At 41.1% G+C, this 16,976-nt stretch overlaps 1 protein-coding gene across 3 annotated transcripts in view; it reads left to right on the plus strand.

The window, feature by feature from the left end:
* Positions 1 to 16,976, plus strand: part of LRP8 (LDL receptor related protein 8) — a 192,731-nt gene that overhangs the window by 134,929 nt on the left and 40,826 nt on the right. For all 3 annotated transcript variants that reach the window (XM_087730523.1, XM_087730524.1, XM_087730525.1), the window contains one exon: positions 13,891 to 14,019. In XM_087730523.1, the coding sequence (XP_087586649.1) occupies positions 13,891 to 14,019 (129 nt within the window). The remainder of the gene's footprint in view (positions 1 to 13,890; positions 14,020 to 16,976) is intronic.

Genomic DNA, 16,976 nt, shown 5'->3' on the forward strand with positions numbered 1-16,976 from the left:
CTAGAGATAAGATACAGCTGTTAACAGTAGTGGTAAAAAAAACAAGTGGAGTCACTTGTGCAGAAATCTATGAACTGAAGTCTTTAAATCAAAGTAGATACTTGTCCTGTAGCTTTTAAATGTGGGAAGTTTTCTCAGCTGGTGCAAACAGATGTTGGTGAAGCTGCACCGTTTGTAGGTAAAGATGTTTGGCCCAGCTGCTGCAAGCTGCAGTAGGCTCTGACACCAGCAGGTACTTTATCTGGGAATTAGTTGGGCATCCAGATCACTGGGAAGGAATTTTCAGGGCAAAAATAGCCTTGTTTGGTTAAGGGAAAATAGTTTGTTCATGGGGGGAGAGCCACTCTGCTTCCTCCTCCCCAACCATGGATCATGATTTGTAGATCTCCAAAGGCAGTCATAGGTATCAAGAAACCTTTTTTCTGTTTTGTGATCCTTAGAGATCTGTCTTTCCTCAACAAATGGAAACCAAGAGAAACCTCTGAGAAGGGGATGTGTCATGTGGATGGAAAATGTAATTGGTGAGATTTTGCACAGTATATTAGCTTACTGCCTGATAGGCGGATTGATGGCAGAGTTTTCATGGAGTTAACTTTGCTCAATGAAGAATAATTATCTAACATATATCTATGTATATTATCTTATATATACTATCTATATCTAATATATCTATATATACTTCTTTTCATCTCTGATCTGCACAGAATATCCCCAGAGATAGACTATGTTTTAGAGAGAGGAAAGTGCTTTCTGCTGTTGGCAGGTTTTGTTGCCGTGACCTGCTTGAAGTAGCTGACAGTCACAGTTAAAGCAGGCTTCGTTTGCCTGCTTTACAGCAACTCTGGCTTGTTTTCTTCTGATCAAAAGTGCTTGGTGAAAGGTGCAGCTTGGTTTCTTTAAAGCATCTCATTATAGGTTATATTTAGAAGTGGGAAGAATATACTATTAATTACAAGGATGCTCTAAAGCATAGAAGCTGTTTAATCCATGCCCTTGATGAACAGAAAAGTTACTGTACTGAAGGAAGGTTATGCAATTAACAGTATATTCATCAGGAGTTCATCAGATATCAAACTATGCTTATCTTCAGAATAGTAGCAGAATATCTGACAATTTCCTAGTTATTGCTTAAGTGATAAGAGTGAGGGACAGGAACTGCCACAGGAAAATTTTATATAATACAGTTTACATATCTGTTATCTGCCAGTTCATATATATGTAACTTTACATCTCGGTTTATAGGCTAAGTCTTCTCTTGCCTTGGTGGAAGTGGGGTTTTCTGGGAAGAACTGGAGTTGGAAGTTGGCCCCCCATGTGTCTTGGCTTATGTGGTTGCTAAATGGGCACAGTGTATAGCCATTTACTGTGAGGATCACTACAGGTTTTTTTGTATCTTTTGTTCCCACAACACCTTTTTACCAAGGTAGCTTGCCAGTGGGTTCATCCCAGTGTCATTCTGGATGTTTGCTTTGATCTGTTTGGTACTCTTAACTCCAGTCTGTGTACTGACCCCATAAAACAGAGCCACCTTTGCAGAGGCATTTCTCTAACTTAAGTGATTTTTGTAATTACTTTCAGTACTTAGAAAATATGATATTTCTTCTGTCTTCAAGTTCAGACTGACATCTGGTAACTGATTTTTGTTAATTGCCTGATATAGCCTGGTGAACGGTTTTTTAAATTGTGCTTAAAAATCTGATTTTGAGTTGAGCATTAATTTGCTTCAAAAGAAGTGGAGAAGTCAAGAGCTTAAATGTGCCAGAATGTGTATGAAGTAAGCTGCCTTCTGGAATTTGTTTCTGGATTTGCTGTAATAGGAATGGAGCACTCTGGTATGCATATTATGGGGAATTCTAGAAATTAATACATGGGAAGAGAAATAGATAAATCGGTCCTGGTGCTGTGCTCAGCTGCTTGTGTAAGAATTTGACAAGCGACCAAGGTGATTGTGGCTGGTAGGCTTGTACTAAGTGAGATTATGGCTAGTGAAAAGAATGAATTCTTTCTAGGAAACTAGTTTTTAACAGTTCAGGGTTACAGTGCCACAGATCTGAAGAGAGTCTAGAAAAATGTCCATCAGTTGTATCTGTAAACAACAAAAAAAAAAATCAAATAACGTTTGATTCAATAAAAAGTAAATGTGTTTCTCTTGTCTAAAAGTACCTGTGCAGAAATTGTTCCAAGATGCTTTCAAACTGCTGAGTTACAAATCACACGGGGAGGTATGATTGATTCTATTGTGTGCTGCAATGTGGAGTATTTTATCACTGAATCTGTAGTGAAGAGGGTTGATGTTAATAAAGCTGCAATGTATTTAGACCAAAAGCCTAGGAATAGAGAAAGAAACGCTACTGCATTACTACAGATCAGGAGAATATAGTTATTGCCTGCATTTCTGTAGAGAATAGCTCTTCTGTCAGTCTCTGCTAAGTCAGGCCATGAGGGATAGGTTTCGTGAGTCAAGGCTATGTTGTTGGGTCCGGTGTGCCCATGGGACGCCCAGGTAATGGGAATTAGGCTGTGCTACTTTGGCACACGGCTGACACAGCCAGGCTGATACCTGAATAGATGACAAGAGACTTGTAATAAGTCACACTTCGGTGGAGGAAGGCTAAGGCAGTTGTTCCCCAGCTGTGCACCTTTGCTTAGCAAGGCCATCATAGGCCCCAAGAGCTGTATTCAGCACCTAAATGCATCAATTTGTCAACTGTGTGGCTGTGTGAGAAAGTTTGAAAGTTGTTAAAAAAAAAAAAAAAAATCTATTTGCCCACAGGGCTTCAGAATTACTGATCTAGGGCAGTGAACAAGTTTTCCTTTCAAAAGTTGCATTTCTCAGGGTTAAATTAGCTGACTTACATTCATGCCTAGCTTGTACCACCTTAACCTCCTGACTCTCTCATTTTTTCCTTGACACTCTTCTTTCTTCCTGTAGCATGTCTGTGTTTGAACTTCGCTGATTCCCAGCTACGTCGCTACCAGTCTGTGCTGGGTCAGCTGTTACCTTTGAGTGTTTTATTCTCCAAAGGCTTGCCTGAATCAGAATTGCCTTGAAAGCATCATGCATTGCTAATTATGGGGGAACATAGTGGATCATGATAGATTTTAAAGGATGTCTGCAGCCAGAGTTAGGTTTTCATGGTAGGCATCCCTGGATATAAGCAGAGGTAGGGGATCTGTGTTGAGCAAGAGAGCTCTGCTCTCAACCATGCGAAAGACTGGAGTTCAGTTTGATTTCTGGGCTATAGGAAAGGCAAATTCCTTTTTTTTTTTGTTTGGTTTTTTCCTGACCTCACCCATTACTGTTAATGCAAAAAGGAGGGGAAGCTGAACTGCATTACAACTGGCAACGTGTGCACAGACTGACAGGGTAATTATTGATGTAGAGAGTGGTGGGATGGGAGGTTTGACAGGACAATGTTGTACATCTCTCACTCTCAAACTAGCTCTAAAAACAATAGAGTTTAAAGAAGATGCTATGTTCAGGATAGAAAGAAGGGCAGTATTTTAACTGACCTTCTTAAAGTCATTTCTTTGAATTTTTTTTTAATCTTTGCTTTTGATTGAGCTTGAAAAATGTCTCTCTCAAAAGGGAATACTTAATAGCTTTGCTATTAGAAAACAATCTCTAAAGAAAATTGAGTCCTGGGTTTTGCTAACAGGCCTATGTATTTGGTAACTAACAAAGTCAACTGTCAGTTTATTAAATTATTAAACTTTTTGAGATCAGCAGTGCACATTGCTGCTTTAGGTACACCAAGAACAGGTTCTTCAACTGTTCTCGTTTCTTACTTTGATGTCTAAGTTTTTCCCCTGTGTTTATTACTAATACCTTCTCTCCTCTGTGCCAAGCTAAGGGCATGACCAGCTGAGATCAGAGATGCTCATCAGTGAAAGGAAAATAAAATTTTAAGTAGTGCAAAATGATCTGAAGAACTCTAATATGGAAACTCAGGTTTTCAATAGCCAGAATAATGTCTTAGTGTCACAACTCCTCTTGAAGACAAGTTCTGCCCTGGCTTAGAGGTGGAGCAGAGAGAAGGGCAAGAGGGTTTTGTGGTTTTACAGGGAGAGACCATCTTAGGGTTTCAGTGGGGTGGGGTGAAGCATCCAGCCACTCTGACTCCATGCCCATTCCTCCTGCTTGGCTACATGATGGGCTTCAGTGGCATTTGTAGCACCAGCCTGTTTGAAGTCTCAACATTGCACATTTTTACTCATAAATACCAACAGAGGCTACTTTTGTGCTGATTTAAATTAGTACCTTGAACTCTTCCTGTAAGCAGAAATAAGTTAAGGTTTTATCCCACTTGAGGTTTAAAAGGGCTAGTCTGCCTTATGACTGCTGCTGATAAAAGTACAAAACTAAATCTTCTGTATAGCTATTCTCCTTTGAAAAATCACTGTAGCAGTAATATCCTTTTGTGACTTAATATAAGGAAGTAAATGCCACAATTGGCAAGGATATATTTTGACTGGTTTCCATATTAATGTTGGCCTACAGGATACTAGCTGGGATGGAGCAGTCACTGGACCCATTTTGGCAAATTCTCAACATGATCTGTGACTTGGTTCCCTATTCAGCTGAAGTCAGCAGCAAATTTCTTGCACCAGGATTTTTCTGTGTGTGCTTGAACATTTCTCCATTTTAAGGCCAGGATAAATCATGGATTTGTCTTACCCACAGGGAAGACGTGCAAAGGGCCAAAGTTGGTAGAAGCAGGGAGAAAAGTTGGCAGATGGCCTCGGACTTCAGTTTGTCAAAATCCTCTTTTTTGTTCCGCTAAACAATGAGGGCTGTGCTTCATAGTGATTAAGCTAGGCACTTGCCTGTCATTACAGGGCTGTATTAATTTATTCTCTGGATTAATTTGAGTAAACCTTTCTAGTGACCATATGGCTGTGGTGTCAGGAAAGATGTAAAACTCTGTAGCGTTTAGAGGTGGGAAGAGGTTTGTGGTATCTCACATGGCTGCACACACTACAACAATGTTTTACTCAGATGGAGTTGGGCTACAGCAACCTTGTTTCTGTTGTGCACCTCTAGTGCCTTGCCACGTGGAGTCTTACCCTTCACGCTCAGCTCTGCAACAGGATCAACACATTCTAGCACCGTCATGCCACAAGTAGGTGGTGGTCGTAGTTGTGTTGTATTTTACCGTTGTCCAGAATCTATATAAAATGGTAGTAAGGATTGGAATCCCTGGGTTATGTTACGTCTCATTCAGGTTTATTAAAGGATTCATGCATCTCTGACCAAATCAATGCTTAGAGACATTTAACTAACATCTAAGAGACATCTAAGTACTATTGATCATAAGAAGCTGGGCTGAATGAGCTAGGTGGAGTACAAAGGCCAAGACAGTCCAAGGACTAACCTCGCTGAGGAATTACTAACACTCTGTGTGGACATGTTAAGCGTCCCCTGGGAAGGGAACTTCTTTGTAACCAGTTGCTTGGGCATAAAAGCTGCTGTAGGGAATGAGCCTTTACAGTATGTTCTTGCATTCTCATGTGTGTAATGGCTGATAATGAAATGCAGTTTGTTTGGGAGCAGAAAATCCTTATTGTACCATGTAGATCTTTCTCATACTTAACCTGTCGTGATCTCTTAGAAACTGGTCTCTCTGTGCTCAGCCAGACTTGACAGCGGGGGAAGGTCACTGTATTGTACAGACACTGCTAAAACACTGTCATTAATGAGGCTCAACAACCTATATCCTGACTGTTGTTAAACATCTGATTTTAGTTTGTAAGTTCTAAAACTTCAGAAAGTATCACCATGAGGACAGGTTAGAAACAATTAAAAAGCTTCCTGACTCCTACTGAAAGTATCGCAAGTTTCCTATAGTTTGAAGCCAGGGAGTATCGTGATGTCATCCAGTTTGACCTCCTGTTTACCATGGGCCATTAACATTGACTTGGATTTACCTGAAATGAGCCAAGTGAGTTGAGTTAAAGGACTTTAGTTCTCAGCAGCAGGGTCTCTTGGGCCATATCAGGTAGAGAACAGAAATGCCATCAAAACAATATCTTGCAAAGCTATGAAATTAATCAGGTGAGACATGCTCAGATGATTGCAGCAAGTGAGCATTTGCTATGTTTACAGAAAGACAACATCAGCTAAAGTCCTGCCAGTCTGGCTGAGGGAAGGAAATGCTTTCTTATCCAAGTTTGATGGTAGTTTTGATTTTTAAAATGGGTGAGTAAGATATAGCAATTAGGAATCTAAGAAAAATGATGTGCTGGAAGCCCAAGAGTACTAGTCCTTTCTGTCCAGCATGCTATCACCAATATTCAGTATTCTGGGAAAGGTTTAAAAACAAACCATAACTGTGCCAGGATAGCTCTGAACTTGGGTAAAGAATCCCTTCCTGACCCATGGCTTAAGTTGTGGGACATGAAGCTTAGTTATTCGTTACTATAAAACCTGATGCCATTTGTCTTTTCAGCCTACTATAGAAATATCTTACCTCTTTACACTGTGCTCAAATACAGTTTATATTACCTATTAAAACTATTGGCACTACCCCTGAGAATCATTTTTTTTTTTTCATTGAGGTTGTTTGTAGTGTCTGTGTTTGAAAAATGCTTTTCCTATAAAAGCTACCTCACTCTTACTCTGAGAGTGAGTCTATATTTCAGTAATTAGGATTAATCCTGGGATTTTGAATTCCTGGTTATTTCACTGTGATCTCAGTGGTGATAATCACCAATGTGATAATCTGTACAAAAGCAAGGTACATGCTGTCTATTTTAGACGTGCTGAACTCTTTGTATGCCAAGCTTATTTTATCCCTCCAGTTTCTAGGTAGAGAAGGAGTTGGAGACTCATCGAAGGCTCCTAACCCATGCTGTTGTAAAGAAGTCTTTCTTACAAGCACATAGGAATGGACTTAAGGACTGTACTATGCAGTGCAATGCAGTTAAATCTGTGTAAATCCTTTTCCATTCCTCTGTGAACTTCTGAACATAAGTCACCATCAAGCAAATCACACCGCAGAATCTAACATTTTATCAGATGTATCAACTGTTAATGCTGTTTATGATATGATTTCTTGACCTTTATAGTATAGTTTCTTAGTAACCTTTTGTAATCCGTCATTTCAGTTGCTTACAGTAATTTATGTTCAAAGTTTAAAGGTAACAGCTGTAAGTTAATTATCTTTTTGTGCAGAAAGCATACATTTTCACTATTTCTCTGCTTTTTCACGTTTCCACAAAGGTTATTGCACAGAAGTGTGTTCTTACATACTCAAAAATGTAGAGTCAGATAGGAGCAGTCCTGGGAATCAGTGTTGTCAGCATGCTCCAATTCTGACCTGAACAGACCATCCTGTGCTAGCAGATGGATGGGTTGGCCTCCTCTGCCTGCTCTGTCAACAAAGGCATCAATTGTGGTGGTGGTTTGGTCTCATTCCAAGTCTCTGAGTGCTGTAATCTTAACTCACTTAAGCCACTAATCATGACATTAGTTTTGGCCTGGGCTGGTTTCAAATGAAAATGTAAAGTTGCCTTATTTTCTCAGTGATCTCAAGAGTATGTATAATACAGATATGGTGAACTAATAATACATATATGGTGAGCAAACCATATACTGCTACTGGATGCAGTTGCACTGGCCTTAGAAGTTGCAAGTTTACGTAAAGCTTGCCATCTCAGCAGGCTGATACTCATAGCACATTGCTTTGCATGACAGAAGGGAAGGTTCACTGCAGAATCCTAACCTTTGTGGAAACAATTCTTTGATTAAGATTCCCCGTAACGCATTCTGTCTTTGTGTATTGCTAACATGTAGATCCAAACGCAGGCACCCAGCAAAGCTGTGGGTTCAGAGGAATTCCTGTGTAGTGACAGTGTGTGTGCTCTGTACACCAATGCCAAAGAAATTCCTGAGATGCATCCACCATGGCTGTGGCTGATCCCATGCAAACACTTCTCGCTGTCAGTGAGGCTCTTGTTTGATATTGTTTGGTTTGGGCTTGGCTTGGCACAAGGAGGAGTTAAAGGAGATTAACTAAATATAACAAATACGATTATATAACACTCTTTAGCAGAAAATCTGCTGTGCCTTGCAGGGTTAAGTGAGCTAAGGCAACAGCAACCTGTCCTGAGCTACGGAGTGAACTAGTGGGTGAATAGGGTAGAAGCCAGTGTTCCTAGCACCCACGCGTAGGTGGGAGAAGAGGCAAGGCAAGGAAAATACCAGTGCAGATGCATCTTCAGCTGTGTTAGTAATTTAAGTCACAAGATGGATTTTGAAATGTTTCTTATGCACCCTAAATACTTCAATGGGAAAGTATCAGATGTAAGTAGTGAGTGTAGACTGGGATATACATTCATATACGCACACACACATATATACATTAAAAAAGACTACATATGCAAACTTGTGACTGAGATATTTTTCTGAATCACAGATCTCCAGGAATTGAGAACTCTGAGTTCTGAATTTCCCTAAGCAACCTCTACCTGTCAGCTTCCTTTCTCTTTTCTGAACAGCTGCTCATTTAACAATTGTGCTTGTTTTTGCTGGAAACAGAGGTACTGGTCCTGTACATGGGCAGGTTTGAACATTTATTTTGTTCTTGGTACATCTCTGAGGTAGGGCTGCCAGCTATGACAAAAGAAGATTTAAGGGCAATATTTGAGGAGGGGAGATCCTTGTTAAAAACTATTCCTTTAAAAAAAAAGTCGACAACTAGACTATTGCTGGAGGAAAGAGGGAGGTAGGAATTTTAAGTTCCATAATAAAGGTAGTGGTGGAAGTTCTGCAGGAACAATTTATTAGCATGTTAGAAATGAATGAAACCATCTTAGTATGGTATTTTCTCTGTTGCAGAATGAAGTTCTGGGTTGGGATTTTTCTTCTGAAGAACCTGGGTAAAACACATGGGGCAGTCTGGAGAGGATGGGAGGTTATTTCAGCAGATATAGAGAAACTGTTCAAACCTGTAAGATGAAGTATTTCCACAAAGGGCGTTCTTTTCAGTCTGCTGATGAAAAGTCTTGTGGGTTTCCCACCAATAGAAGCTGCTTAATTACATTTTGTGTATGCTCTTAGAGTACCTGTTTGGTGAGAACCTGACAAATGGTATTCTGAAAGTAAATCAATTCTGTTTTCTTGGGCTTTCTTGAATATACATGATGTCCGGAGCCTGAAAAGCACAGCAGTGGCACAAGAGGAAGCAAACAGTGGGGCGCCAGTTAGGCTCTATGGTTCTCTGAAAGACTTTGTAGCCTCCTGTAAAGAAAAAGAAGAATGTGCCATTGGCGGTAGTGAGTAAATGGAACCTTCTTGTCTTCTTTGCTCTTGTCTCCTTATAAATAAACCATTGTTGTCCATCGTTGGCATTTGCAGTTCATTGTGATAAATTGGTCTTGATGTGTCTGACATTTCAACCAAGTTGTTTAATGGTGCTTTTCTGAAAAGGCAGATCTTGCTATAACTAGCATTGGTCCAGAATATATCCAGGGTAAGAGCAGTCACCGTCACGTACAGCGCTAACCCTTTCCTTTCTGGGTGGATGAAGACAAAAGTAGGAAGTAAACATTTTGGTCACGTAAGCCCAGAAGGCCTGGGTTTGTATAAGCAGCATGCAGAAACAGAAATGTTAAGTCTGGATTGCAGTAGCTAAAAGCCTGTTTCATAGCATGGACAACAACATTGAGTCCACTTGCGCCACTGCAGCATCTCCAGCGGGGGGGGGGGACCCAACTTTCTGAAATAATGCAGAAGTATTTTCATCAAAATTTTTCTTTGAGTTCTATGCACGGTCTCCTATCTGTTATCTGCCAGTGCTTACAAGTTGTTGGCTTCCATGCAACGATTGCTTGGGTGCAGAAACCACTGGAACACAGAGATTTGATGAACTGTGACCAACAGCAGCTTCTGTTGCTGCATCCTTGCAAGTTCAAGCTTTGATTTACATTTTTTAGATGTCTGTAATTACTCTGTCACAGAGATTGCTTTCCATAAATAGGAGTCTTCTGTCCATACCTTTCTGAACCTTCGGCTTCCCAAAGCTATTAAGCATCTGCCCACAGCAACCAAGCAAAAGGAATGTCCATACTTAAACAGTGACCAATAAATAAGCTTTTTGCTGGTTAATGATCCAAGTGTGTTATGATACCATTTTATAATTATATTTCACCTTCTTCAAAATCAGGTGTGTGGAAAGTGTTCTCGCCTCTCTTGACCCACTTAGTTCTCAATAGAGATTTACTACAAGGATGAAAAAGCTGGTCCTACTTAGCAACAAAACAAATTTTCCTTTCCATCACTGTAGCAAGAACTAGAACAATTTTTTTGGGATGTGGAACAATAACCTGATTAACAAATGTCTTCATGACTTTCTTTGGTCTCCTAGTTTTCCCAGTATGCAAGTCCAATGGAAACCTTGTTCTCGAACACACTGCACAAATGCAGACAGGAAATAAACTTTCAAAGTGCAAAAGCATGGAAATCCATTTGGAGTAATAAATCTAGCAAAGAAAGTTTTTATCTTGTGTATTCTAAGCATGTGTTTGCTTATGGTAAAAACTTGTTCTAGAGCATGGGGTGGCCTAGAAGCAAACCTTGTCACGGGGCCCAACCTTGAATTGAATGAGGGAAGAAGAGGGGCTCTGTAGGGTGCGAGTGCTCTGCCGTGTGCAGGGTGGGAGAGCTGTGACCTCCTTGCCCCAGCAGCAAACTCCCCTCTGCCTGGCCCTCCAAAGCGGCTCCTCAGCAGCCAGGGTTTGGGGATGAAGACATTTGGGAGGGGGCAGCTGGGTTTCGGTGGCTGTGGAGCTGTACACCTCAGAGTTGAGAGGCTTTAGAGGCAGTGATGGAGGAATGCAAAGCCCGGGTAGCTGCTGGAGACCCCAGTCACGTCATCCCTTTGTATGGTATTTGTGGCAAAAAGCCCTGTTTTCATGGATGCTGCTTGGCAGGTCCCTCAGAACACAAGGCAGCCCTGCTGTTGGGGTTGGGGTCCCTTCCCTGCAGCCAGGCGTTGTGCCTCTCTCTCGCATCCCCAGGCCTCCTGTGCTGCCTCTCATGCGTGGCCTGTGGCCATCCCTGTCCCTTTCCCAGAAGTTGCTCTCTTCTCCTCAAAGTTGCCACCTTTCTCCTCAGAGGGGCCGATGGCAGTGAAGTGAGGCCTCCGGCGCCTTCCCTCCCTGGCCCCTGCAGGCTCCTCCTGCGAGGGTGCAGTCTGTAATCCTTGCGTGGCTCTGTACAGAGATTTAAAAAAAAAAAAAGAAGTTATAGTGACTTGGCTGCACATTTATTTTTCCATGCAGCGTTCCCCAGACTCACACCTGTGCATGAGAGGGCTGGGTAAGGCTGGCAGAAGCGGTATTTTTGGGGTGTGAGCCCTCTGTACTGAGGGGCTGTGGTGCTTCTAGGCCAAATGGACCATTTTAGCTCCATTTTTTTCTTGTTTGAGGGGGCTGCTGGTTGCCAATCAGCTGCCACAGAATTTGTTTTTCCTTCTGTATCCATGAATTACTTGGGCATGTTTAAGGATGGTGCGCCTCAGCATACAGCTCTGGGGACGGTGTCTAGAGCAGCTCAGCCACAGCGAGGCATGCCAGCTTCCTCAAGGGTGAGGGCAAGCACCTTGTTTTACACCATTTTGCATAGTTGGCAAGTGACCTGGTTTTCAGACGTGCTGTCTGACTTCTGCAGAAGGACGCGAGTGCTCAGCGCCACCGAACGTCCTTGCAGTCGTGCATTATAAACCTGCAGTTTAGAAGGACCAGGGCCAAGGGGAAAATGCAGGACATGGGTCCTGGCCTGTGGCAGGGCACTGATCTGAGCTGGCAGACATGTTGATCCTGGTGGGGTGGTGTTGTGGAGCCTTTCAGGTGATTTTTATTACTGACTTGCTGGTAAAATAATCAAAAAGCCTAGGTAAGGATCCCTCCCCACACACACACTCTGTAGATCATGCAACATTCATAAATGTTATTTAGGTATGCAGTGAGCAAATTTCAACAAAAATGCTGTCTTGCCTCAGAGTTATAAAACTTCACTACATCTGTTATTAACTATCTGTGGCAGGACCTAATTTTTCTTGATATATTGGTTGCCCACTGCTTTTAGAAACTGCTTCTTGTAGCACTTCAAGGTGCTAAGACAGAGAAATCCTGGGATTAAATGGCATTGCTTTCTAAGTGGTTGATTGATGCTTTGGGGCTGTAAGATGCCCCTCTACAGTCATCTTGTGCAGGTGGAAAGGGAGAGGTATAATTTTCATCCTCTTTTGCTCAGCACTTGGGAAGCTGATTCACTTTGCATAAATACCTTTACCAGGGCATGGTAATGTGAAAGTTTTAATTCAGAATTTAGGTTCCTCCCTTTTCAGTAGACCTGCAGCCATATATAGCATTATCATTATTAATACCAATGGAAGAACTATTTGAAAACATGTAATTTTATAAAGAGAGAAATCGGTCTGTTTAATAAGTAAATCCTGCCAAACTGGATGATGATTCCAGAATACTAAACAATTGCTTAAACTGTGGAACATTATGCATTCAAGCAGCCTTGTCACAATAAATGTAAATCTGTTGCTCTTTACACTAGTATAAAAAAAAAAAAAAAAAGGGAATTTTGGCAATGCAAAATAGTTGTAAGAGAACAAGCTTCACAGCTTACTTGGTTCCAGATAAATTTGGCAGATTTTTTTTCATAGTTGTGTTCTTGCATGTACTGGGGGTTTTGCTTCTGCAGGTCTTCATGTCTCCATGTCTTAGATCACGATCACCTTTAATTTAGGTAGTTAGAGTTAAGTTTGTTTAATATGTGGGACTTCATGCTTGTGCTTGCTACTTTTTTCCCCAGGTTTATTGACCATAATCTGCCTAGGTCATTAAATGTAGAAATTGCTTTGCAATACCAAAGATATAAGTAAACCCTTATACTAAAATTAGGCAATTTGTTTTTCCTGACTTAATTTGAGGTAGTATTTTCAGAGTAGTCTGTCTAGAACTGCTGCTGTGTGCAGGGTACTAGTGTTTTAATAGCAAAAGCAGAGTGTATTGGGGGCTTGAGGCAGTCACAAACAGGCAGTGCTGTTGCTGTATTGAGCATTACTCCCACCGAGTATTCCAGTCCTTCTGCCAGTCCTTCAACCAGCCCTAGGTTTAGTTGAAATCCCTGTTGATCTGTTGAAGCAACTTGGTCATTTTGGTTGAGTTAAGCTTAAAAATAAGAGTGAGGGGTGGTATTTGTTTTATTTGCATGTTCCTGTACAGTTACCTTCCGGGAAGGTATTGGCTGGGTGAGGCAGAGGCCGGAAGGACAGGAAGGTCCTTGTTTCTGGGGAAGCCTGTGGAAGGAGACCTGATTCAAGAGACAGCAGCATGTTGCAGCGAGGAGAGTCGCAGCACAAAGCTGGGCGCTTCTAGTCCATGCAGAGACTGAGATGGCAAAGACGAGGTGGGAAAGGGCCATCAGGCGCCAAAGAGTGCGTAAAGAGCCACAGGGCCTATGCCCAGTTTGTTGCAACTCGGCATCGTTGGGATGACCAGGAGCAAGAGCCTGCCTCCAAGGAAATGCTAGGTAGGAGAAGTTGCATACGAATCCAACTGCTGTTCTTCTCCCCTAATCCTTTTGAGTTTAAAGTTAAGTTTCTGGGATTTTATTGAAATAAACAGTGGTGCGCTTTTTTCCCCTTTTTTCCCCATGTAAAAGTATTGTGATCTCTTTTGGGGAACACATGTGGGACACATCAGCAGCCACACCTCAAAATCAGTGTTGACTTGGGATTTCATTACAATATGTCTCAGGATTGAGCCATACAAAATAACAGTAACTTTAAAAGTGTAAACAATGTTAGCAATGTCTGGAATTATGTTTAACTTGTTGTTTGTTTGTTTTTTTTCTTTATTTTATTCTTCCAGCCAAGCAAGTATGTCCAGCTGAAAAAATTAGCTGTGGAGACTTAAGCAACAAATGTATACCATCGTCCTGGAGATGTGATGGGCAGAAGGACTGTGAAAGTGGTATTGATGAGGCTGGTTGTACTCCTGGTGAGTTAGAGTAATACTTTAATATGTATGCAACATCTCCCTTTAGGACCATAAAAGTCCTAGAGTGACTATTACAAATTGCATGTAAAGGGATGACTTTTCCTGCCAACAAATTCATTCACTCTACCTTTGCAGTGCTTAGTGAATTTTAGAAAAAGAGAGGAAAGAAGGATTTTCCAGTTGGAGCTAGCTGGAGAATATAAAGTGAACTCTATGGAGAATTAAGTATTCTTTTACTACTGTAGCAGAATATAGTTAGTCAGTTTGGAACATGATTATCAGGGTTAATACCCAAATTATGTGATACGGACTTAAATAACAATGTTCAAACCTTTTTCTGTGGTAGCTCAGCAGTTTACCGCTATGTCCTTCCTCCTGCAGAGCGTAGCCCTATAGACTAAGGCTCGCTTCTGCTGGGATATATAATAGATAGGCCTGGACATTTCTTTATTAATAGCTTGTTGGTTTCACTGGACAGAGAGAGAATGATACACTATTTACTGTAACCGTTTTAAATTCAGTCCCTAAATGGCCATTGCCTTTTATTAGGCCTTTCTCTGCTGAATGAAAGAGCTCTTTAACAGTGGTTTCCCTCTGTGAAAACTCCTACACTGTGTAATCAAGCCATTTCTCAAACTGTCTTTTTGATAGACTAAACATATTTAGTTCTTTATGCTGCTTGTTGTCAAATATTTTCTTTTGAATGAATGCTTGACTTGTTTTTTTGTGGCTCCCTTTGGTATCCCAGCTGATTTTCCAACTTTCTTTTTATACAGACCACCAGAACTTAGGGAATATCAGTCTTACCAGTCTGTGCAGAAGTAAAATCGCCTTTCTGATACTGTTCTTATATAACATTGTTTGTCATTCTTACATTCTTTGTGTGCAAACAATCCCAGGCTATTAAGAAGCTGTCTCATGCTCTGTGTAGTTATTCACCCATCCATCAATATTTCTGGTGTCGCATGTGGTATCAGCAATGTTATTTTTACTTCCAGATTACTGGTGAAAGGGATGAATGATGACATGCAAGCACACATCGATGTTTCTTCATTTGAAAACCGAATTTTGGGCTCTAATACCTAGCCATTTCATAATCCACATTATACCTTTTCATTGAAGTTGTGTAATGAAATATGTTTTATGTGAACATTTTGTGGTTCTGAGTAAAACGTGGATAAATTTATTTCTTTGCAGTCAGCTTTATCAAACAAAATCTTACCAAAGATTTTACTGTCTGAGCAACCTGTTCCAGTGTTTAGCCACTCATTGTAAAAATATTTTTTCTTTGTCCTTTTTTACTTTTTTCTTTCGCACAACTTGTGCCCATTGCCTCTTCTCCTTTTGCTGTGCACTTCTGAAAAAAGTTGGCCTCCAGCTTTGCTGTATCACCCCTTTAGATATTGGAAAATTGCAATAAGATCTCCCTCTAACCTTCTCCAGGTTAACCAAAACCATTTCCCTCAGCCCCTCCTTGTATATCATGTACTCCAGCACCATAACCATCTTGCTGGACTTCCACTGGACCCTCTCCAGGTTGCAAATGCCTTTACTATACGGTCAGAGTGGCACAACACTGGACATAGTGTTTCAGATACGACCTAACAACTACCAGCTAGAGGAGAATAACCACCTCCCTCAACCTGCTGGCCTCACTCTTGCTTATGAAACCCAGTGTGCGGTTTGTTATGTGTGAAGCTCAGTATGAAGGTTTGATGTGACTCACTAATTCAATTAACTACAGATTCAACACAAAGTTTTTCAAAGCATCTTCATTCCATATTGCACATGACTCAGAGGTCCAGGGGTAACAGTAAGAGGTTACTGTGCTTGCGAGGAGCCTGCGCATCATAGTTCCAGTTGGGTTGGCTCGCAAGGAAATAGCATAGGTTGCCTTACGTTGCCTCCTATTTCACGTGGAATTAAGTGCGCGTGCATGGACAGTTGCTAAGTAATAAATTATTATGATGTGGTAAGTTGGTGATGTGCTTAGGCCCCTGGTTCTGTGTCCTTTAAGCTAATGATATTTTGGCAGTTTTCAAAAGTCTTCTATTTGTTTTCTGTATGAAACCCTTAGTGTTCTCTCTATAGCATATGCTTTTTTTTTCCTTTGAATGGGAGGCTTGAATTAGAGACAAGTTCAGAAAATAATTATAACTGCTATTGAAAAAATTACTCTTTTCCCAATATGAGTTAGTGAAATTAGAAAAATTTTTACACTGGTGGCTGCCTCCACTAATTTAATGCCGCTGCTGCTGCTTATACCAGTAGGAGTTGTCTCATGGAGTCTTTTATTTATAATAAAAATCTACTTGAAATTGCATTGAACTTCTTTTTTTTCAAGGCTCTAGGTAACCCCCAAAATGAATATAAATATGTTCTGAATGCCACATAATTTCAGCACAATGATGCTATTAATGGATTTAGAAACAGCTGAGTGTTTCTCTTCTGAATGTTTCAGCATCTCTAGTCTTGCTTATCTTCCCTGTTTTTAGTGCACATGCAGGTGCTTAAAGTGGAAATTTAATGCAAGGACAAATTACCGTCTTCTGATTGTTGTTGGGTAACTCGTGAAGTGAATTAGTGACTTTCATCTAGTTCCTTATGACTGAGTTTTGTCCCCACATAGGCTGCCACCTCGGTGGGTGCACATTGGCAATCTCTGCCGAGGGGTCGCTGCTGAGTCTGAATGTGGGATGGGCCATTCTCTGGCCAGAGGACCAGGCAGAAGGGCACTGACAGGCAGACTTGGAGCTTCCTGGGTGGGTGCAAACATCAGCAGCTTTCAGTCCTAGGATCTGTCAACTCAGCACCTTTCAGAGGCATTAAACCCACTTTGAGAAGGAAACAGGAGGTACTGCTGAATGGCTGTTGTGGGAGCATTTTCAGTGAGGTTGCTTGTCAAATTAAGGTGTTTTTCTCATGGATGAGAACAAATGTGCTAGTCATTTAAACTC

Source organism: Nipponia nippon, unplaced genomic scaffold, assembly GCF_047370975.1.
Source record: "Nipponia nippon isolate SJK-2023a ecotype South Korea unplaced genomic scaffold, ASM4737097v1 scaffold_5, whole genome shotgun sequence".
Taxonomy (NCBI): Eukaryota; Metazoa; Chordata; class Aves; order Pelecaniformes; family Threskiornithidae; genus Nipponia; species Nipponia nippon.